This window comes from Natrix helvetica (assembly GCF_964273705.1).
Source record: "Natrix helvetica genome assembly, chromosome: 1".
NCBI lineage: Eukaryota > Metazoa > Chordata > Lepidosauria > Squamata > Natricidae > Natrix > Natrix helvetica.
The window spans coordinates 200,802,601-200,826,222 of NC_138548.1; the positions used below are offsets into that span (position 1 = coordinate 200,802,601).

General features: G+C 40.8%; 2 protein-coding genes across 8 annotated transcripts in view; one reads left to right on the forward strand and one right to left on the reverse strand.

Moving 5' to 3' along the window:
- Positions 1 to 122: 122 nt before the first annotated feature.
- LOC309396693 (adenylate kinase isoenzyme 1-like) lies at positions 123 to 10,785 on the forward strand. Of its 4 annotated transcripts, XM_081962041.1 has the most exons (5): positions 123 to 936; positions 3,613 to 3,812; positions 6,625 to 6,738; positions 7,624 to 7,818; positions 9,130 to 10,785. In XM_081962041.1, exons 2-5 carry the CDS (start codon positions 3,642 to 3,644, stop codon positions 9,217 to 9,219), a joined length of 570 nt encoding a protein of 189 aa, XP_081818167.1. In that variant the 5' UTR covers positions 123 to 936; positions 3,613 to 3,641; the 3' UTR covers positions 9,220 to 10,785. The 4 variants fall into 4 exon arrangements, with proteins under 4 accessions (XP_081818167.1, XP_081818164.1, XP_081818165.1 ...); XM_081962038.1 differs by lacking the exon at positions 9,130 to 10,785 and having other exon boundaries at positions 7,624 to 8,442; XM_081962039.1 differs by lacking the exons at positions 123 to 936; positions 9,130 to 10,785 and adding an exon at positions 946 to 1,204 and having other exon boundaries at positions 7,624 to 8,442.
- Positions 10,786 to 10,913: 128 nt separating this feature from the next.
- KHSRP (KH-type splicing regulatory protein) overlaps positions 10,914 to 23,622 on the reverse strand; it is a 29,915-nt gene continuing 17,206 nt past the window's right edge. For 3 of the 4 annotated variants that reach the window (XM_081961908.1, XM_081961906.1, XM_081961909.1), the window contains 9 exons: positions 21,501 to 21,601; positions 18,536 to 18,677; positions 18,294 to 18,454; positions 18,094 to 18,209; positions 15,811 to 15,899; positions 15,486 to 15,683; positions 14,642 to 14,719; positions 14,312 to 14,469; positions 10,914 to 12,091 (listed from right to left, as the gene is read on the reverse strand). In XM_081961908.1, coding sequence (XP_081818034.1) covers positions 12,041 to 12,091; positions 14,312 to 14,469; positions 14,642 to 14,719; positions 15,486 to 15,683; positions 15,811 to 15,899; positions 18,094 to 18,209; positions 18,294 to 18,454; positions 18,536 to 18,677; positions 21,501 to 21,601 — 1,094 coding nt within the window. In that variant the 3' untranslated portion in view covers positions 10,914 to 12,040. The remainder of the gene's footprint in view (positions 12,092 to 14,311; positions 14,470 to 14,641; positions 14,720 to 15,485; positions 15,684 to 15,810; positions 15,900 to 18,093; positions 18,210 to 18,293; positions 18,455 to 18,535; positions 18,678 to 21,500; positions 21,602 to 23,622) is intronic. The other variant, XM_081961907.1, reaches the window with a different exon arrangement.

Consider the following 23,622-nt stretch of genomic DNA (forward strand, 5'->3'; position numbering starts at 1 on the left):
CGCATCGCGGTTATGGTACAAGCCTCCCTGTGAGGAGCCCAGCAGGCTGTGCTGAGCGTTGTTGTTTTCGTTTTGAAATTGGTCTGCGAAGACCCAGCGATTGTCAAGGAAGCTGGCCAAGGGTTAGGGTCTACCGAGCTCTGACACGCCAGCGGGCAGACACAAGAGCTAGAAAAGGGCGCTCTCTCGCGCTCACGTCCAGCTTTCTGGATGCTTGACCAGAACCATGCGAGAAAATGGCTCTGGCCCAGTTGGGAAGTAGTATCCAGATAGAGTTTGGTTTGCAAAGCGCCTCCTAAGAACTGGCGGCTCATGAAAGATCCGATCCGACCCGAATAAAGAAAAAGTGGGAAATGGCAGAGCTTCTCTCTGGAAGGGGGATTAATTGGGAATCGGTATATTTTCCGGCCAAAAGTCAGAAGTACTGCGCAAAAGAAGCCTTGGCAGTCTTAACCCAAATCACTATAGTTCCCAAGATGAGCTTCTTGCAAGATGTTACACGGTGGGAGAATGTAAACATAAGGGTTGGAGTCAAATAAATGCCGAGTGAGTCTTCACAGCTTCCTAAAAAAACGTTCATGTCAGATTGATACTATACAGCCTCCCCAGGAATGCAATCTGGGTTTAAGGGGCTTCAAGTCAGTGTTGATTCCCGGCGATTGCCTGAGACAATCTTCGCAGTTTGCAGTGGTTTGCCTTTGCCTACTTCCTAAAGCTGAGTGTGACTGTCCCAGGGCCGCCCAGCTTAGCTTTATGCCCAAGGCGTAACTCACGGCTTCTTTTATAGCCCGGTGTAAGAGGAGGGGACCCTTAAGCAAATAGATAAATACCACTTGGCGGGGTGTTGAACCCTTGCTTATAACACAGGGTTAACCTGGTCTTTTCTTGTAAGCCCAATCGAGATTTTATACAACGGTTTTCAGATCAGCAACACAGGTATGTACGGTTCGCTGTAGAGAACGAGAAGCTGCAGTTCTGCCCATTCCGCGTAAACGCGCCTTCTAATTTATTCATGTCTCGACTCTGCTCTTGTTCCGTGGAGGTTTGCAGCCTGAAGCTGAAGTTGCAGTGTTCCGGTTTGAACGGAAAATCTCTTTGGTTTCCACCTATTGTCGGGGTATGAGCGGAAGCGCCTGACCCTCTCAGCGGAAGTTGCGGGGTGGGTCTTATGAGCTCTTTGAGGTAGGCTCGTTTGGCAAGCAAGGTGGGGAGATGGGAACAACTTACTGTATTTAAAATATGGTATTGTAATTTCATGCTTTGCAATAGGAATTCATGATATATAGGTCCCTTTCAAAGGAGCGTGAACAGACATTTTTAGAATCCGCTGAGTGTAATCCCCTATCCAGTAGATAATTGAACTCAAAACTTATATTTTAACTATGCAGGTTTCTAGTAGATCTCCCAATCAGTTACAGACATACACAAAACCGTTCATATATAAGAGCTGGTGGAACCGGAAAATAGACAAAGCAATAGAAAATGAAACTAAAGTGCTCTGTGACTTCAAACAGAAAAGCACACATATAATATCTCACACTTAACTGTTTAAGTCAAAAAAGTGGCTAGAGGGTGAGGCATTACCTGGAGACAGCAGAAGAGAAGGAACTGGAGAAAATCACAAAATAACAAAAGACCTGCAAATAGAAATTGAACGACTGTAGTTCACATCCTTTGTTTCTTGAGAGTTGAGCCAAGAAGAGAGGCACTTCTTTGTGGACAACAGTTAGTTGCAACAGATTATCAACAGATGAAAGCAACCTGCCCCTTCCAGCTTTGTTTGCTCCAGGTTTGGTTAGCCATGACATCAGATGTCTGTGACATCAGAAAGAGATCCCAGGGGAGTCACATGTCAGCTAAGCTGAAATGGCCAAAATACTTTTGTACATCAGTTTGCAGTCTGCTTGACTTGTGCCTTGTGATCCTGGGATGAGTCTTCAGAATGGGGATTTGCCAGGGCAGTCTTCCAAAATCCACTAAGCCCTTGAAGCATGAACTAAAAGGTACCCAGTTTCTTCCTTTCTGCATATGCTGTAATATTTAGATTAGTATATCAGAAAGCTTTTAGTCATCAGGCTTCCTTTGATTCCATTTCCTGGCTTTGGGATGGGGATGGCTGTTAGCTTGAAACCTTCCCCAAAACTCAATACACAAGGAATTTATGTAAGCTTCAGCAGAATAAATATGCAAGTTCTAGTTATGTGATGGCGAACCTATGGCACACATGCCCAAAGTGGCACGCAGAGCCATGTCGCACGGCATGCGCGGCTTCACCCGTTGCTGTTCCGAGTTTCTGGTACGCATGTGTGTGCGATGATCAACTGGCCTTCATGCGAGGGACAGTGCTGGAAACTGGAAGAGCTGGTCTTCCGGTTTGTGTGCACATGCGTGCCAGCCATCTGATTGTTGTGCACACGTGCTGGAAACCAGAAGAGCTGCCTGGGGCGCATGTGTACACTGGAAACCGGAAGTCTGGGTTGCGTCCCTGACGAGCGAGCGCATGCTCTTCCTTCTTGGCACTCAGTATTGAAAAGGTTTGCCATCACTCTTCTAGTTCATTCAGTAGGGCTTGATAAACTTCCAGGGAATCTCATGCACTACATGAGTGAAGCTGGCCTGTCTCCCATTTATCTCTTTTGTCTGCCACTTGATGCTGCTTCCTCTCCAGCATTGGTTCTTTAGCAAACTTCACATTTATATGTGAAGTAACTGTCTTTATGTCACTTCTAATTCAAAATAAATGGCATGGTGGAGTGTGGCTCAGTATATCTAAATATACTGATCCAGTATATCCTCAGTATATCTAAATATACTGATCCAGAGAGCTGGATCTGAATTTCTCTGATTGGAGAAATCCAAATCCAGATGTGTTAGAGGAGATCATTCTCAGCCATTCTCAGAAAGGCTATTTTGGAACAGTTCTGTTCCACTTGCTTAATGACAGGTGAACAAAGAAGAAAACAAAAAAAAAAGCCTGCAAAATAACAGCAACCAATTCTCCCTTTCCGTGGAGCTTTTAAATCAACTTTTTGGTCAACTTGTAACTAACCAAAATGACACCAGAATGTGCGTATATTCAGACTCTTCAGAATTGCGTTGGAAACTGTGAAATTCAGGACAGAGGAAGAAGCAACAGAGTCCCAAAATTAGGCCAGATGTTCCACCCTTGAGATTTGGAATTGAAATTTAAGTCCTGATATAAGACCAGTAGACTGAACGTGTCAGTGGTTAGTAAGATTTCACTTAGCATTCAGGTAAAGGAAAACTGAGATATCTTGCTCAGGACCATTCGTGATGTAACACATGGCTTGCACACCCAGTACCAGCAGCTACACCCAAAACCTTGAATTGCTATTGTGGAAATATAAATTACTGGATGAGAGTGATTGACAAGATTATCTCATTTTAAAGTATCTTTATGTGCAAAAAAGACATTCCATCTGATTGCTCACTCATCTTAGCAGCTGTTATCTACATTTAATTGTACTGAAAATCTGTAAGACACTGTCCTTTGTAAGCTGTTACGGGTCCCACTTTGTAAAGTGCAATTGTTTAATAGTAACTGCCTGAGGAACACATCCTTCCACGTTACTGTCTTTTCTTTTGCTGCAGAAAAGTTGAAAGACTCTGTCATCATCTTTATGATAGGAGGCCCTGGCTCTGGTAAAGACGTGCAGAGTATCCGGCTAGCTAGTAAATATGATTTCTCCCATGTGGCTATTGGAGAGCTGCTGCGGGAAGAAGCCAGCAGAAATACCAGCAAAGGCAAAGCCATTAGGGAGATCCTGCTGAAAGGGGCTCTGGTGCCCTCGGTAAGGCCCTACAGTATATCTATTCTGGGCAGAATATTTTTACTGTGTTTCCCTGAAAATAAGACAAGGTCTTATTTTCTTTTGACAACCCCCCCCCCAAATAAGCATGTGGCCTTATTTTGGGGGAGAGCTTATTTTTGAGGTGCAGGAGGCGGCGAGCGTGGTCACCTCATGGCTGCTGCTGTGTTGCAATATTTTTGGGGAGGGCTTATTTTCGGGGAAGTGCTTATTTTAGCGCATGTGCTCAAAAGCCCAATTGGGCTTATTATCCAGGGAGATCTTATTTTCAGGGAAACAGGGTATTAAGAATATTTTAAAACAGAGGTCTGGTTTAGGTGGTTATTACCAGAAGGCATGTTGATTTTCTGGGAGGGCAGCAGAATTAGAATTAACACAGTTGTGGAGGCGGAGGCTTTCACTAAAAAACATAATGCTCTCCTAGATGAAATGGGGAATGGTACACAAGAGATGAGGGAGGGAGGGGCTGAGACTCTGCCAGTAGACGTGGGGGGGGGGGGGGGATGCAACAACTAGAAGACTCAGGTCACAAGTGATTTGAAACATTATTGCAATCGTTGTTATAATGTACCTTTACAGAAGTGATACAAAAAAAATGATTGAAATATTCTGATGACTTAGTGTTAAACTTAAAACTGCTAATATCTATTCCAGGGGTGTCCAAACTTGGGAACTTTAAGACTTGTGGACTTCAACTCCCAGAATTCCCCAGCCAGCATGGCTGGCTGGGGAATTCTGAGAGTTGAAGTCCACAAGTCTTAAAGTTCCCAAGTTTGGACACCCCTGATCTATTCAAATGTTGATGTTTTTCTATTCTTGTCTGTAAAAGTTTCGAGACTTGGGGGGACTGCTCTCCCCCGCACGATGTAGCTGTCAAAATTTTTTATACCCTTTTTAACCCTTTTTCCCTGAAAAAAATTGTAAAAACCAATAAACTTGTTTAAAAAAAAAAAGAATATTTTAAAACCCTGGACTAGATGTAGGCTGTGCTTTCTTCCTACGCAAATTAATACAAATTACCGTACTTATTATTAAATTAAGGACTATTTATTTTAATGAGACTGATATAACGTGGGTTTAGTCCACTCTGTATGTTGCATTTTAAAGCAGCTCAGTAATTTCAGAGGAAGAAAATGATTTCTGAAATAATAAATGACAGCATGATTATAATTACATAAGCAATATATCTGAGCTAATATTCAGTTCATCCCTTTCATTCTCATCCTGAAGATGGAGGGGTGTTTTGATGTGTTCAGTGAAGCTATCCACGTGTGTTAATTTCACTGTCAGTTAACATGCTTATTGCCATTGAGAGTCTGGAGATTCTCAGTCAATCAGGTCATGTTTGTCCCAAAGATGCTTTCCCCCCCCCCCCCAAAAGGCAATTGGACTTGTTTTTCCTTGAAGTCATTTTGTTTCTCATCCAACAAGCTTCTTCATTCTATTATTGCCATTGAGTTTACTTTTTCTATTTTAAATTCAGTTGTTGCCATTGATAATTTATTTTTATTTGGATGTTAACTGAGATTATTTAGAATCATTTACCATAATGTTTGACATGTCAGATTTTGAATTAGATAAAACCTTTGAAATTCAGCATATTCTGTGGCAGAATTTGGGTTAGCAAAGGATGGCCGATTATAATTTTCTTTATTATTATTATTTTTTTAATCAGTCCAGCAATAGTTGTCAATAATAAATTTCTTTGCAGCCATCTGCTACCTTTTCTTAATTAGGATAGCAGGTGGGTCTCCCACAGAAGTTTTGTTATTAAATGGAAGCATTTAACATTCCAGCCTTAAATAAAGACGTGACTGGGACAGAGACAATGATGTCACACAGTGGCAAATGGGTTATAACAGCAGAGGGTTTTTAAAGGCTTTTTTAAAGACGTGGAAAGCCAAACTGATGACCTACGTGGAGCTCAGTTTGAACAATAGCAGGGAATTGTGCTCTGTGGTTGGGTAGCTTTTTACCCGATTTAAGAGGTGCAAACGCTGGAGGAATAGTACAAAAAGGGAGATGTGAACCAGCACTGCCCATTCTTGCTGTAATCATCACCAAACTAGAAGTGCAAAACATGACACAATCATGATGTATTTAAAATCTCATTGACTTCAGTCAAAAATCAAAACAGGTTTTAAGAAATAGTTCCACCTCTCACAGCTTTTCAGAAAGACAATAGGCAAATGGAACTTCTAGAATCAAAAATACATGGCTGAGTATAGAGCCATTAAGGAACAATACTTTGCATACCCAGATTGTGAATTTCCTGGAAAGATTTGGCTGCTTACAATGGGAGTATTGCTGAAAATAAAGTTTAAAACTTTCAATTTTCCCATTAAACTTCTATAGTTTTCCAAAAGGCTAACTAGAGATGTATAAGCCAGTTCTAGGGCTTTTTTTGGGAGGGGATATCATGCAAGTAGGCACCCTCTAAGATAACAATCTGGTTCTGTGATCCTTTATAGCCACTTTCTGATTCTGGTTTTCTAGGACTGCTGGGGAAAAAATATGAACATTGCATTTTTGAGGCAATAATAGCCTTTAGAGGCAATGACAGCCATTTCTCAGCTTTTCTTTTTAATCCCCTTTTGCTGTTTCTCAATGTCCAAGAAAGCTGAACTCTGTTTACCATTTTGAATAAAGGGGCTGAACTTTTTCTCTGACTTGCTACCATAACATTTTGGATATCAAGATGGTTAAACAGCTGTCCATATCCTGAAAGGAAGACGGAGCAGTATGACTTGCAAAATTAGGGCCTTAAAGAGATTCATTGTACTTTTCTCTCTAGGGCTACATCTTGGAACTGCTGACTGACAAGATGTTAAAAGCTGAAAATTTCAAAGGATTCTTTATTGAAGGCTTCCCCCGAGAAATCAATCAAGCCAGGTTGTTTGAGGAAGTTGTAAGTATACTCTGTATGTGTGTAAGGATGGTTTAGTTTACAGCAGATGCAGGCAACCTGTAGCCTTTGCTTTCCAATGTTCAGACTTCAGTCTGCATCATTCCTAGCTGTTAGTCAAGTTTGTAGATTGCAAAACTGACACTATCTTGCCTATACTCGCCATAGGAGGTTGTTGAATTGGAACAGGAGACGTTGAAGAATATGGAAGTAAATACTGACAGTATGGCTCAACATAAGACTGTTCTGTTTTAACTCGAGGAAACAACTTGAAATGGCTAGTTTAGACCAAAATAAATCTATGTTAGATATTAATGAAAATCTAAGGGTGAAGCAAGGATGTTAAGAGACGCTGATCCTGCTGCAGAAGATGTGTGAAAGTCTAGACTAAGAAATGTAGTTCTGTTCAGTTCAATTAATTATCTCATTCCTCTCCCTTACTAATATCTTCTTTTCGTATTGCCATTTCTAGGTTGAATACCATCTCAATTTTTAAACTGTGAGACACAAATCATCTGAAAACTTTTACTTATAGTAATATTTTGGTTTGTTCACAAACATCTGGATATTTAATGTAATTTTTCAGTTATTAACAGATTAAGCTATGTATGAGTTTTCTTCATACTGCCCAAATCTGCATTTTTAAACACGATATTCCCATTATGCGAGGTTTCTCAATACCAAGTCTTTTGCAGAGTTTTGAGTAGCCATTTCTTCAAATGGCTTGCTTTTCAATACCCTTTTGCCACACATAGTAACTTCCTCCTGAGATATAAGTATGCTCTGGTATTTTAAGCACTGACCTCTGACCATAGTCTTCTCCATTCCCAACTAGAAGAGTTTCAGGCCAAGCACTGAACTGACCAACTTATGCCATTCCCATTGCAGGTGGGACGTTTGCCCAACATTGTTATAGTGTTTGACTGTTCTACAGAGACTATGATCCAGCGGCTGATGATCAGAAGCCAGCTGGGCCAAAGAGTGAATGACCATGAGAGAATGATCCGGCAGCAGCTTGACACTTACTATACACTGTGTGACCCTGTCCTCACCTACTACCTGCAGAAAAGCATACTCCGGAATGTAGGTCTCTTATCGTTTGCCCTTCCCCCCAATCCTGGGCAAAGAAAGCGTAGCTGCTTAGGATGGGAGAATTATGTCCAGTTTGATTCTGTTTTGGACTAAAGCAACACTTTCCAACAAAGATGCTCTCTTTCTCATTAAGCTTCACTTATGAAGCAGGTGATAATATCAATGATATATGATGATAGTGGTAAGGGGTGGGGGGAGAAGGAGTATGTGACGTAGTTAAAATACAAAAAGTAGAAAGTATACCAAGAAAATGGTTGCTATCACATAGATAGCACACATTGCTATCACATAGATATACAAGTTACTCTTATACTCACATTAAGGTACACAAATTTGTATTTGGTTTGGGTAAAGTTCACAAAACATTCCCTCTTAAGAACATTGCTTAGGGAAAACTTAAATTTGCTGCATTAGGGATATTGTATTATAAGCAATGCCTAATTTACATTTCCTAATACTGTGTATATAGAGTAAATTTGTGGTAGTATTGCAGATATTTAACTTGTATTGTGGCTTCCTCTATTCACCAGCAGCATGAATCCTAAATGTTCAAATCACGTTCTATTTTTTAAGCATGTTGCTTTTGATCCAATAAAGGAAAAGAGCTATATAGAATTCTTAAAAGTATGAAGAGTATTTATTTTTTCCCTTGGAATAGCTAAAATAATCTATCCAGTCTCATAATGTTGCTGTCTTGAGAGCATAGCATTCCACATGAATATATCCCAATATCAGTTAATTTCATAATTTCTTAAACAAAAATTATTACAGTACACCCCACAAGGCTATTTTAGCATAAAATGAAATATGGAAGAATGAATTGATATTGCAGGCTAACTAGCTCTTACAATTTTCATATTATGTTTTTTATTCCTGTCACCCAACAAAATTGACAAGAAAATAACTTCACAATAAATAAAGGGCATCACACATTTCTTCACTGAAATCACATTTTGCATAGTAAATTAACTGTCATAAGATGAAAAAAAGACTACTTATTTAAGTTTCTTTTTAAAAGTTTGGCTATAACATCTTGGGAAGATTTCAGTATTCAGAGGAACATATTTGTCAGTATCCCATAATGGTAAGGGCTTATTTCAATACTTCCCAGCAGCAACTGAATAGATAGCAGTAGTTTATTTAATAACATTTTGCTGTATTTAGACTTGCTTAGACATCCCCGTAACTGTAACTCTAAGGCAACCCTGTTTCTAAACCTGGGTGTTATTCAAAGAGCTTAAAGAGGCTGGAGCATTCTAGAAGAGGTATCTAAGAATCCCATCACTGTTTTTGTATTTGCAGATCCTTGGGGAGGAACCCCCAGAAGTAGTCTTTGCCAAGTGCTGCAGTGTTGTTGATGATGTGATAAAAGCAGCTACCTCTGTGGTATAGCTATTTAGTTCTACAGAAAAATTAAAAAAAAAATAAAGCTCTGATCTATCACCATGCCTTCCTCAGAACTCTTTTTTTATAAAAAAAAAAACCCTCCATTTTAGTTCACAACTGCATCAACCTCACCTAATAATCTGAAGCGCAGTGAGTGGTGCTGTCTATGACGATGTATTCGGAAATCTTAGGTTAAACTACATCCTGCAATCCCCAAGGAAAGCCATGATTGCAAATGGTTCTCTGTGAGCAAAATTTACTGCTGGCCAAAACATAAGAATGAAAGATCAGTTTCCGAGTGAAAAAAATCATAGCATAAAGGGGGGAATGTATGCTGCAATAGTAGTTTTAGTTCATTCCCTTACCTAGTATGCTCTTTCTGGAATTCTTTAGTCAAGGGTACATCCCCACTCGTTTAATTTATGTCTAGAAGTAACACTTTGTATTTTCAAAGTGTCTTATCACCAAGTCATCACTGACGTTGCAAAATTCCAGGCCAAGACATTCTGGTGATTACTAAGTAGCCATAAGGATTTTTAGCTGGTGACGATGCATATCAGGAACATGAAAAGATAAACTTGGGAAAATTGGGCACAACATTTTTGAACTGTAATATATACTTTTCACAGATCTGAGGTCACAAATGAGCCTCAGCCAGAGGTCAGTGACATTTGAAAAACAATTGCACATTAACCCATTATTTCCATTAAGTTATGACTACGGGCAGTCCTTGATTAATAACTGTTCAGTTAAGATGGTTCAAAGTTATGACAGTCTCAAAAGTGACTTGTGACATGTCCTCAAAGTTCCAACTGCCCCCACCAAAGTCACCTGATCGCAAATCAGACACTTAGCAATTGGCTCACATTTACCTGTTGCAACATCCTGCAGTCATGTGATTGCAATTTGTGACCTTCCAAGCCAGTTTGATAGGTTTCCAGCAAAAAACCTCAACTAGGGAAATTGGATTTGCTTAAAGACAGCAGTAAAATAGTTGTAAAATCAAGTTGGGTCGCATGATGATTTGTTTAATGACTGCATCTCTCAGTGACTGAAATTCTGGACCCAACTGTGGTAGTAAGCCAGGGACTACCTGTATTGCCCATGTCAGGTGGTATGTGAATGCCTTGCATTAGAGGACACTTCACACTTCTTTCTCTTTCAAATCAAAATAAAAAGCATCTTGTAGGCCTCAGTCTTTAGTTATATACAGTCCTTGGTTTGTTTTAAAATCCCTCTGTAATACCAACTCAGACTTTAATTTATCCCAGCCCATCATGACAGGGTGGAGATGGGAAGCAGGGAAGGAGACCAAATGCTGAAGAAAATTATTCTTGAGTGGAATAACTACCCTCATTCCAAGTACCTCCTCATATCCTGCAAAGCATTTTAGTCCAAATTATCTAAATTTAATTATGAATAATCTGCTAGAGGGTTCCAGGCTTTGGTGCAAGAAGCTGGAAAATCCACTTTTATAATGTACCCTTCCCATATGCTGATACTGAAGAATGAAGCTGTTTTAAAACTTTACATACATGGAATTTCAAGATCATCACAAGCTAAAGCACAATTCAGTTCTATGGGACATCACTGAGAAATAGCCTGCCCCTGGCTCACATCAAATATAATGTTCCCACTGCCCTGGCAACATTCATACCTTCTGAGACCTGTTTTTGGAAACATACACATTTGCATCAGACTTGAAAACAAAAAAGCATTTTATTCAACAAAAATGCACAAATGCCTGCTCAAACTATAAAAACACAGGAAGCTCTTAATTCATGACCATTACCAGGCTTTTACAACAGTTATATTGTGAACAAACATCAGCTTCAAAAAACCCTATAGACAGAGAAAGAAAGACAGACACCACCCAGCAGACACGGGGGGATGTTTTGTTATCATTTATTTGTGAAATTAAAAACGAGCGGTAAAAAGTAAAAATTTTGAGCATATAATTGTTTGTTCCAATTTCCTCTTGAACAGACAAAAACACGATCAGTCCCAGCAGTGGAGAAAATGGAAGGGCAGGGATGGGGTTGTCTGAAACACCAACACCTTTGTCCGAGGAATGTTCCAACTCTAACTAAAAAGCAGAGTGACTTTTCCTTGTAAAGTTTATTTTTAAAACAAAACAGAAAAGAAAAAGAAGTGTTACCCTGAAAACTGAGGTGCGTGTCAGGCAGGGTGGGGTCTGGAGGTGGTTTTAGTCGGCTATCTTCTACGGCTGCTGGCTCAACATTAGGTTTGGAGATCTGGATTTATTTTAAGAGAGATGTGAAGGCGGCATGGCCAAGATTCCCAGAAGAAACCCAGCAATCAGAGCAACAGGCCAGTTCCCTTCCCACCCTGCCACTTCCGGCAGCAGCAGCAGCCGCCACCTCTCTCTCCAAAACAAAAGGTTCTCGGAGATGGGGAGGGTCACATTCAGCTCACTGAGCCTGTGGAAAGGAGAAAACACGAAGGAGTCTGTCATTGAGAAAGGAAAAAAGAGTGTTCATCCCGTGGTTTTAGGAAGGGAACCTCATTTGCTAAAGCTCAGAGCACCCTTGAACATGACTTTTTCCAGGTACAGTAATACAAAAGAGAAATAAAAACAGTAGACAATAAAAACAGGCAATGTATGCTTAATATACATGAAATTCTGTCTGTCTAGCCTATTTCTTGCTCATCGTTTGGTCTCACCCCAAATGTCACCACCATTCCATTTAACAAGCAGTTCAATAGCATGGGAACAAAATGAAACTGGTGTCCGAAACTGGTGTCTGTTCATCACCCGAACGCTGTTTATTGGGGAGTTTGTGGAATGCTTCAGTTCTCTTGTATTTTATAGAGCCTCTTCCCCTGGCCAGTCACCGAGACAACAGCGTCTCTCATCCTGAAGAAATGCCATGCAGAAAATGAATAAGAAAAGGCCTTTCCACTTTACAGTTTTGCTCATCTGCCAGTGACTTTCATAGAACACGAAGTAACAATTGGAAGGGGCCTTGGAGGTCTTCAAGTCCAACCCCGTTTGAGCAGGAGACCCGATACCATTCCAAACAAATGGTTGTCCAATCTCTTCTTGAAAACCTCCACTAATGGAGAACCTACAACTTCTGGTGGCAAGCCGTTCCACTGATTAATTGTTCTCACTGTCAGGAAATTGCTCTTTAATTCTAGGTTGGATCCTCCATCTGATATTTCTTGTTCTGCCCTCTGGTGCTTTGGAGAATCTGTCACCCTCCTCTGTGACAGCTATCGTGTCACCCTTAGTCCTTCTCTTTGCTAGACTAGATATACCTAGTTCCCCACAATGTTTCTCATACAGCTTAGCCTTCAGACTGTTCTTTGTTGCTCTTCTCTGCACTCTTTCTAGAGTTTCATTATCTTTTTTTGTACCATGACGATCAAAACTGGATGCAGTATCCAAGTGTGGTCTCATCAGAGCAGTATAAAGCAGCATTATCACATCACTTGATTTTTGATACTATCCCTCTGTTGATGAATTGGCTTTTTTGGCAGTTGTAGCACATTGCTGGCTCATACTTTTAAGTGGTTGTCTTGGATCCTTCTCATTGTTACTTCTGTTGAACCAGACACCACCTATTTTATATCTGTGAATTTGGGATGTTGTGCTTAAGTTTAAGACTTTTTCTCATCATGGAATTTTGTTGGAGATGACAACAAAGTTAGTTTGAACTAACTTGAACAAAGTTCATATCTGTCAAGATCCTTCAGTATCTTGAGTCTATTTTCTAAAGTGTTGACTGTTCCCCCCAAATTTGATGAATTACCCTTCAATCCTTTTGTCTAAATTAATTATTTAAGGGTACTGGGCCTAATAGAGTGGGGATACCCCACTGCATGCTTCCCTCCATGTCGATCTGATTCCATTGAGGTCTACATGTTCAGTGTGGTTAGTCAGCCAGTTACAAACCCATCTGGTGATGATGATGATGATCCCACGCTTTTCTATTTTACCAAGAAGTAGCCTGTGGTCCACTTTTTCAAATGCCTAATTGAATTTTAAGTAAACCATGGTCACAGTATTTACCCGATCCATTATTTTAGTCAAAAAATTCAACTAGATTTCTCAGGCACAATCTGTTTGACTAACCCACACTGGCTTTAAGTAATAACTTTACTTGTTTCTAGGTCATTGCAGATCCGTTGCTTGAAGAAAGGACCTTCAACTTGACGGTTTTGCTCATCTGCCTTTGATTTTCCTTACAGAATACACTATTGACATTAGCCTAGCAATGGTCTGGTGCACCAGAGGCATATTCACAGAATTTAGTACTGGAGAAAAAAAAATAATTCCTGTTTTCTATTATGAAAATAATGATGAAGTTTTCATGGTTGTGAAAATATGTTTCAGATATTTTGAACAAGAGGAAGGCCAGGCTTCTTGAAACCTTTGTAACAATAGCCAGCAAGGTGTGTCTGTAGCCAACATGTTTGATCTATGAGCAATCTGTACATCCTTGGCTACACCTACAACTGACGGTTCTGATTTAACCAACATCGTTGTATTTATTAGATTTTTATCTCACTTTTATTACTCTACAAGTAACTCAAGGCGGTGAACATAAATAATATTTTTTCCTCCTCCTAGTTCTCCCATAAAAATAACCCTGTGAGGTGGTTTGAGCTGAGTGACCGACCCAAAGTCACACAGCAGGCTTTCATTCCTAAGGCATGATTAGAAATCTATTGGTTTCTAGCCTGGAGCCTTAAACATTAGGCCAAACTGGCTCCTTTCTCAGTAATCTCAGCCATGAGGGAAATGTTAGAAATGATGCATACGGTCACTCTTATTCTGGCGCAATCTACACTGGCAACTTAGTCTGATGGCAAGAATGTTTACATCCTACTGTCTCAATGTGAGCTCTGGTGATACCTTCATTTAAGTTTAAATACCTGTCCTTCTTGTCAATGGATGGTTGCTGGTGCTAATAGATAGAAAACTGGGTGTCTTGTATCACAGATGAAGCAAGAGTGCCCAAATACGTAATACTTTAAAGCTAAACTTAAAAGTATACGCCTAACAGATCCCGAGATAGCAGAGATTACATCACAGGAATCAGTGGCTAAGTCAAGCCCCTCCTTCACTCACCTGCTGTCCCTGCTGTGTGGGGGGTGGCACTGGTCCGCCAGCACCAGGTGTCTGTCCATAATAGGCAGCTTGCTGTCTGTAGTATTCTGCCCATGCTGCGCTATAGTCTGGCTGAGGTCCTGGTGGTGCTGCTGGCCCTGCACCGGTCGCTACTTGAGCTGCTTTCAAAAAAGAAAAGAGTCTCTCTAGTCTATCCCATCCATGCCCACTCCCCGCCACCTTGATTCAGTGCAATGTACACCTATATAAGAATGCACAGGGCAACAAAAAACCTTTGGCATTCCAAAGCCATCCAGTTTGCCTTGGGAAGCCTGTGATATTTTAGCTCACCTTGCTTCTTATAATATTCCTCCCAGGCTTTTGTGTAGTCCTGCTGGGGGGGAGCTCCGGGCTGCTGTGGCTGCTGGCCTGTAGGACAACAAAGGACAACGGGACTTGGCTGCACCCGAGAAGCATTTTTGACCACCCAAGCGACATATTCTCTTACAGAATCCAGAACTTTAAAAGGAAGGGTCTCAATTACCAATGGTATTATTTACCAGCAGCCAGCCAAAAATTATAGGTGGGAGAACCAAACAGTAAAGGCTGAAGACTTGAATAATATTGTTTTGTGTTCAGTATTTTTTTTTAAATAATGCAAGACAGCTGTATTTTATCATAGTTTTGGAACTATGGGAGAGATGCTCATCATTTATAAACTCATATAAGCAGAAGTTTTCACATGCAATCATCCGCTGCCCACCTTAAGACAAAAAATATTAGGGAACCATCAGGCAAGATAGAATTATCCTGAAAGATATTCCAACAAATATGGAATAAATAACAAACATTTGGGAACAAAATCAACTATGATGCTCCATTAAAAAAAAAAAAAAACATGGTCAAGATACCCAGTTATTAGGACCAAATTATTTTGCTTTGTTTTCTAATGTGTACTTTATCAAAACTTTGCTTGCTTGAAAACAGGGCCTTGACGTTTAAGGCAACATGTAAATTAATTCAGTACTTTTAGCTTAAATCCAAAGCACCCAATATCCAGAATACCAATAAAGAAAGTGAAAAGATTAATAGGTAGAGAGAAAAGTGCTGAAGTGTTCTGAATCAGATCTAACCCTAGCAATCATTCCATTAATGCCCTTTTCCAGCAAAACAGAAGAAGCACCTGTAGAGTTACCTAGCTTTTTGTAGTACTCCTCCCATGCTTTCGTGTAGTCTGACTGTCCAGTGGGGGGCGGCTGCGGAGGCTCTCCTTGCACCGGTGGTGCAGTGGGGGCTGGGGGGGCTCCTGGAACTGGGCCAGGAGGCTGCTGGTAGTAGTGCGAGTAATATGCTGCCCAGGCAGCATTGGGGTCTGCTGCTGCTGCTGCTTTACCTGGAATCAGATGACAGTCTGAATACAAGCCTGGCCATTTCTGAATCCACAACTGTAATTTGTAACCCACTCTGATGAGTGGGGTTTTTTTTTTTAAAGAAAGCAACAAATTCTAACAAGCACTTACTTGGATCATGAGGAGCTGGAGGTTGCCACTGTGGGTAGGCATTTCCCCAGCCTTGAGGTGGATATTGAGGTGGTGGTGGTCCCCCCGGGCTGAAAAAAGAGGTGGAAGAAATTGGCATAATTGATCAAATTTAAGGATGTACAATAGGGATTTCTAAGTAGCAAACGGCCCAAGAAGTTACTCTAGAGAAATAGTACTACTGCTTGGAGAAACTGGAGAGCTCACCTTCTTGCCCCATATAGCACAGGATTTCAAGCCAACTTCCCTTGCTGAAGAGGGTGCTGAACTGTCATTAATCCAATTTGCTATCATGGATTAAAATAAATTGCCAATGGCCAAGAGAGACAGTTTGGTGTAGTGATAAAGCTTCTAGGCTAGAGACTGAGAGTCTGCTGACTGGGGGACTCTGGTTAAATCCCTCTGTCTCAGCCCAATTCTCTTCCTTTTGTAAGGAAAATAGCTAGAAGCATTGTGTGCAGCACTTTGAATTATACAAAATAAAGTTAGGATAGAAATCTAGCAATCTATAAACATTAAAGGTAAGTACCGTATTTATCGCCGTATAACACGCACAGGTGTATAACACGCACCTTCATTTTAAGAGGGAAATTTCAGGAAAAAAATTTAAATTTCAAATAAAGAACTTTGAAGCAAAATAAGGGTAGCTCAGAACTTTTTTTAATTAATATTATTACCACTTATAAGGTAAATAATGTAAAAGGACAGTAAAAGCAACTATGAACACTGCTGCTTTCACTGCTACTATCTTCCACCCTCCCTTCCTCCTTCCCTTCCTTCCTGCCTCCCTTCCAGTTCCCTCCTTCCTCTTTCCTCCTGCCTGCCTGCCTTCTTTCCCTCCTGCTTATCTATGCTTCCTTCCTTCCTTGCACCTCCCTCCCTTCTGCCTGCCTGCCTTCTTTCCTCTTTCCCTATACTCTTATCCTTCCTTTCTCCCTCCCTCCTTCCCTGCCTCCCTTCCAGTTCCATCCTTCCCTCCTTCCTTTTTTTATTAACTTTTAGTCGGGAGTCCGGGGAGAGGAGAGACGGCTCATCCATTCTCTCCTCCTCTCACCCACACCCCCGCTGTCTAAAGCGCTTCCTTTCGCCCGCCCGAGCTCTTCCGCGGGCGAAAGAAAGCGTTTTAGTCGGGTGTCGGGGAGAGGAGAGACGGCTCATCCATTCTCTCCTCCTCTCGCCCACACCCCGCTGAGTAGCGCTCCGCGATCCTCTTCTGTGCGCCTGGCGTTTAGATAGATAGCCGGATGTTTTAAACGCCAGGCGCACAGAAAAGCAGCTGCTTTTGGGGCGAAGCGCTCCGCAATCCTTTTCTGTGCGCCTGGCGTTTAAAACATCCGGCTATCTATCTAAACGCCAGACGCACAGAAAAGGATCGTGGAGCGCTTCGCCCCAACAGCAGCTGCTTTTCTGTGCGCCTGGCGTTTAAAACATCCGGCTATCTATCTAAACGGCTGCTGTTGGGGCGAAGCGCTCCGCGATCCTTTTCTGTGTGCCTGGCGTTTAGATAGATAGCCAGATGTTTTAAACGCTAGGCGCACAGAAAAGCAGCTGCTTTTGGGGCGAAGCGCTCCGCCATCCTTTTCTGTGCGCCTGGCGTTTAGATAGATAGCCGGATGTTTTAAACGCCAGGCGCACAGAAAAGCAGCTGCTTTTGGGGCGAAGCGCTCCGCGATCCTTTTGTGTGCCTGGCGTATATCGCCTGGCGTATATCGGCGTATAACACGCATACATCATTTGCCCCCTATTTTTCGGGGGGGAAAGTGCGTGTTATACGCCGATAAATACGGTAAGTTTCTAGAAGGAAGCTGGGAAGTTACTTTTTAAGAACTTTGAAATTGCAAGCTACCAACAATAGACCATGACAAAAGAAGCCATATGAAATGGCAGTTTGTTTTTATGTTTCCATATCAATGGTTCTTTCTATTTCTGTCTAGAATAGGTCATGGCCAGAATTGGTTGCTGGCACAATCAGCCAAAAGCCAAATCCCCTTTGAAAACTTTTGTACAGATAACAAGCAATAAAATTAGGATGCACAGCATAAACCATGTTTCTTTCCCTCAACAGCATTATTATATAACTCTTTGGATGCAATTCTTTTTCCTCCACTCACGTAATCCTTGAAAAACCCCTCAAACAGGGGAAGGCCTTTTCATGAAAGCAAGTTTTGTCAAAAGCAGATGCTTAGCAGATGCTTTTCTAGGTTCTGAGGTCAGCATCTTGGCTGCAGCTAAAAGACTCCCCAAATAGAAGGAAGTGGTACTTACTGAGGGGGTGCACTGGGTGGTCCTTGATTGAACGGCCCAGGATTGAAGGGACCCATGGGTGCTGGTCCAGGAGGCCCACCAGGCCCAGGCCCTGGCCCAACTGGGCAGAGGGGACCCTAAGAAAGAAACATGTAATCTGTTAGTGAGAACTGCCATATCAAACCTGGAGATTTCTTGTGCAACTAAAGGTGGGTAGTTACCTCAATCTTCTCCTCAATCAGTTGTTTGGCATGATCAATCTGCTGAGGTGAGCCACGAATAATGAATAATTTAAAATTGGGGTCTCCGTTGGGTGGTAGCTGCCGAGATATTTCTACAAAGGCTCCTGTCTGCTGGTTTATGGCCTTTACATTTTCTCCACCTAAAAAATGAAGAAAAAGTAGCAACAGAATGCTTGATGCACACCCGCTTGGGACGACTACTGAAAACAGGAGATGCTCACCTCTGCCAATGACCAGACCACATTTGTGCGTAGGTATAGAGAAGGTCATCTCTCCTCCTGGAGGCCCCCAGTTGCCCTGCCCTCTGCCCCTACCTCTGCCTCCAGGAGGCATTCCCGAACCTGGAGGGCCTGGTGGGCCACTCTACAAGACAAGAATACAATTAACTGGAATGATATTGGGGAAAGCAGAATAAAATATTGTACCAGAAGAGTTTCCAGAAAGGAGAGCTCTCTCATTATGTCGTCAAAAGGTGCATTTAAGAATTACAGTAATGATATTATTTCCCTGAATGAGATCACCAGAGTGCTCAAACTGCCCTGAAAGGCAGCTTGATATTTCTCCTGCAGTGTGTTCTGCTAAAAGATTCTGAGCACATTCTAGGACAAGGATGGATAGTGACATATGTTCCATGGACTGCGGGGTGTTAACCAAAAACTTGGTGGAACCCCCAATGCTCTTTCCTAAACTACTCTGGCAATGCCAGCCTTTAATTTAAAGCAGGGTTCACTTAAAATAATAACACTACCAATGATGAAAATAAGCAGGTATGCACACATAGCTTGGAACAAGACAGCCCCTTAGAATATTCCATCAGAACACTCTGCATGGGTATGTGGCAACAGGACAAAAGTCAACATGTTTTTGATGTTCTATACAACAAAAGTGGAAACATTTTGAGTATTTCAGATAGTTGAAAATATAGGAATTTGGGATAGGTTTCTGCTCTCTGCCCTGGTCCCCACTGCTTAAGCTGAAAACTTTAAAAAACAAAGCAATTACAACTGTCAACACACCAATCACAACACTCACAACGTCCAAAAGTCTTGTCTTCTAAAAGCAGAGCAAAACCAACATGCTTTCTCTCAAAATCACAGTCAAATCTACAGATCAATACCTTGTTTTGAACAGTGGTTTTAAATCAGTATGCTTTGCATTAGCTTGGCAATAATAAATTTCATCTTCTGGTACAATTTCAGTAATGATAACAATAAGTTCATTTGAAAGAATGTAATTCTATTTATATTTGTAACAACACAACTCCACCCACTTTGCAGGTAAGCCTCACCGACAGCAAGGTCCCCAAACTGATTCAATACATTTCCACTAAGAAATGTTGCTCAGTCTTGTTCTATGGTGCACTGTTAGTTTGTTCGACAACAAAAGCTGCTTGTTATGCTGAATCAAATGAAAATGTAATGGGGCAGAAATTCTAAACCACAGAAAAATGAAAATCCTTAAAGGAATTATATTTGAAAATCTGATGAGGTATACCTTTCTCAGTCATATATGACAGAATTAAAATATAATGGGGAAAAAATGTTAATAACCAAGTTCAAATTAAATTCCAGAGGTTATCAAATGTACTATTAAAGTTCTGATTATGTTCATTAAGATGTTTTAGTATCTCTTTAGTCAAATGTGAGTGACGATGTCTTAAAATTGTTTTTTAAACTTATAAAGTCATCCATTTCACTGGGTTGACTGTAGGTGGCGCACAAAACTTAAAACCAACCCCCCTCGGTAATATTAAATTATATACAGGTAGTCCTCTACTTATGACCACAACAGAGCCCAAAGTTTCTGTTGCTAAGTGAGATAGTTGTTAATTGAGTTGTGCTCCATTTTTTTATGATCTTTCTTATCACAGTTGCTAAGTGAATCATTGCAATTGTTAAGTTAGTAATAAGGTTGTAAAGTGAATCTGGCTTTCCTACTGACTTTGCTTGACAGAAGGTTTCAAAAGACGATATGACCTTAAGACACTGCAACCATCATAAATATGAGCCAGTTGTCAAGTGTCCAAATTTGATCACATGATAATGGAGGTGCTGCAATGGTTGTAAGGGTGGAAAATGGTCTTACTTTTTTCAGTGCCATTATAACTTTGAATGGCCACTACACAAAAGGCTGTAAGTCGAGAACTATCTGTATATAACTTACATATTTTAAACCAGGGGTGTCCAAACTTGGGAACTTTAAGACTTGTGGACTTCAACTCCCAGAATTCCCCAGCCAGCATGGCTGGCTGGGGAATTCTGGGAGTTGAAGTCCACAAGTCTTAAAGTTCCCAAGTTTGGACACCCCTGGTTTAAACAATACAAACGTTATATACCATGTTTCTCTGAAAACACGACCCACCCCAATAAGCCCAACCCTAATTTTTGGGGGGTGGGCCTAATATTACCCCTACCCCGAAAATAAGCCCAGGGGGGATGGGCGTGGTCAACACAAATGGCGGTATGGGGGTGGTTAACTGTCTGGCTGCAGCCTGCTGGACCCTTGGGGCAGCGCAAATACTGCTTTTGCTCTTCTCTTTCTGGGCGCAGCGCTTCTGCTTGTTGGGCCACTTCCCCAAAGCCAGCAGCTCCGCAGCCCGCTGCTTTTCTTTTTCCCTCTTTTTGGGAGGCTCGCGGGAGGCTTTTTTTGGTGAACTCGGTGAACTGGACACACCATCGCCTCCATTCCGAACCTTCAGCATTCGAAATGGAGGCTTTTTGGCGAATGGGAGGAAAATGGGAAGGGGGATTTTTCTGCCTGTCATCCATTCCTCAAGCTCCACAGACTGAGGGAAGGATGGCAGGCAGGAAAATCCCCCTCTCCATTTTCCTCCCGTTCACTAAAAAGCTTCCATTCTGAATGAAGGTTCGGAATGGAGGCAATGGGGTGTCCAGCTCACCAAGTCTGGCCTGCTGCACCTCAGAAAAAGTAAGACCGCCTTGAAAATAAGCCCAAGTGCTTATTTTCAAGTCTAAAAGAAAATAAGTCTCGGTCTTATTTTCTGAGAATCACGGTAGTTTATACATACATACATACATATAACAATTTATATAGCAATCTACAAAAAACTATAAGAGTTGCTTAATTAATTCTTTGAATTTTTTTGTTTCCAAGATTAGATCAGCTCAATTAAATGGCAATTTCAGCACTCTGATGGATGAGATAAACTCCCAAGCAAGGTCATACCCGAAGACTCTGGAGAAGGTCATTGATGATCCTGGCAGCATGTTCACATCTATCAGGCGGGCCCATGATATGGGCAATTTTTTCAGGACCTGTCCCATCATCTGAAATGACAGCCAAACAAGTTCTACAGTCAACTGGAGTTTAAAAATTAGGACCCTTATCTGTGAATTGGTGTGTGTTTGTGTTTGTGTACACCAAATAGCATTCACATTCAACAACCATCCATCCAATTAATGATTTCCTCCTCAGCAGCAAAAAGGCCCTCTGATTTCATGGGAGGACATGTATAGTGTACACACAAAAACACACGAAGAAAAATAGATATGGGATGTATACAGTTCCAGGAGAGGAAAAACTTCTGTCCAAAATTCAGAAGACCCATTCCAAGGCAGTGGAACTACAACAAACTTGATACACCCTGGTTTTTATAGGGGAACTTGCCAAGTTTCAGTCACAACTGCCTGAAAAACCTGGATTGTGCCAAGTTTGAACAAAGAATAAAATGTTCTACAGATTTTCAATTATCTAAAATGTTTCTTGGAGATTTTGCCTTAGATCACAACTGAGAAAACTACAACCCCCCCCCCCCCCCAAATTTCAGAAAAGGGCACTGGGGAAAAAATTAGATCATGTAGGCAAAATTATTTCGAAAATGCCAATAAACCGGGGAGATGGCTAGCCTATAAACTAAAAAGAGAGAAAGAAAAGAAAATAATACAGCAACTAGAGGATGAAAAAGGGGTGATACACCACCAAAAGGAAGAGAGAAAAAATAGCAGTAAGATACTTCCAAGCATTGTACTGCTGAGAGGAAATAGAAGAGGAGGATATTAAAAGATATCTCCAGAGGAGAAATCTTCCAACCCTACCGGAAACAATAAAAGAAACATTAAATGAGAAAATAACGAGGCTAGAATTAAAAAGGGCAATCCAAAAACAACAAAATAATAAAACGCCGGGCCCAGACGGAATTCCAGCAGAATTTTATAAAGGATTGCAAAAATCATTAGAGAACATATTATTAGAAATGTATAATGAAATATTAGAACGAGCTAAGACACCAAAATCCTGGATGGAGGCACTAATAACATTAATTCCCAAAGACAACGCTGAAAAACAAAAGATCCAAAATTATAGGCCAATCTCGCTGCTAAATGCTGATTATAAAATATTTATGACAATTATGGTGGAAATAATTAAAAATATATTAAACGGAATCATACACCCAGACCAAAACGGATTTTTACCCAACAGACACATAAAAAACAATATACGAACAATAATGGACATATTAGAATACTACAAAATACATCCAGGAAAACAAGCAGCATTGATATTTATTGACTCACAAAAAGCATTCGATAATCTGAATTGGGATTTTCTTATAAATCAATTAGCAGTAATGAACTTCGGAGATAAATTCATCGGGATGATCAGAGCAATATATTCGAGTCAGAGGGCAAAAATAATACTAAACGGGGAAGCAACAGAAGAGTTCAGCATAACCAAAGGGGTAAGACAGGGATGCCCGCTATCCCCTTTGTTATTTATCCTCTCACTAGAGACATTGATATCACAAATCAGGCAAAATAAGGACATAAAGGGACTGAAAATTAAAACACAGGAATATAAAGTGCAGGCCCTTGCAGACGACCTTGCATTTATCATAGAAGAACCCCTAGAAACTGGACTAAAACTATTACAGGATATAAACCAATTCGGTAAAGTGGCAGGGATTAAAATAAATAAAGAAAAAACTAAAATATTAACTAAGAATTTAACCAAAAGACAAAATGAAGAACTGGAGGAGAAACTGGGAATTTCGAGGGCCAAGAAAATTTAATATTTGGGAATATGGCTATCGGCAAAATGTATTACAATAAAAGAAGATAATTACAACAAACTGCTACGACAGATACAAAAAGATTTGGACAATTGGACTAAACTACAGATATCACTAATTGGCAGAATTTCAACAATCAAAATGAATATACTACCCAAATTACTTTTTCAAACAATACCGATTAAATTAGAGAAAAATTTTTTCGAACAACTAAATAAAATGGTATCCAAATTTATTTGGTCAGGGAAAAAACCGCGTATCAAATACCAACTTCTACAA

Bases quoted from the DNA above. Each gene is read 5' to 3' on its own strand.
- LOC309396693 (XM_081962038.1), top strand. From the start codon at position 3,642: ATGATAGGAGGCCCTGGCTCTGGTAAAGACGTGCAGAGTATCCGGCTA. The intron at 3,813-6,624 runs GTAAGGCCCTAC...TTTTCTCTCTAG, and splicing joins AAGGGGCTCTGGTGCCCTCG to GGCTACATCTTGGAACTGCT. The intron at 6,739-7,623 runs GTAAGTATACTC...TTCCCATTGCAG, and splicing joins CCAGGTTGTTTGAGGAAGTT to GTGGGACGTTTGCCCAACAT.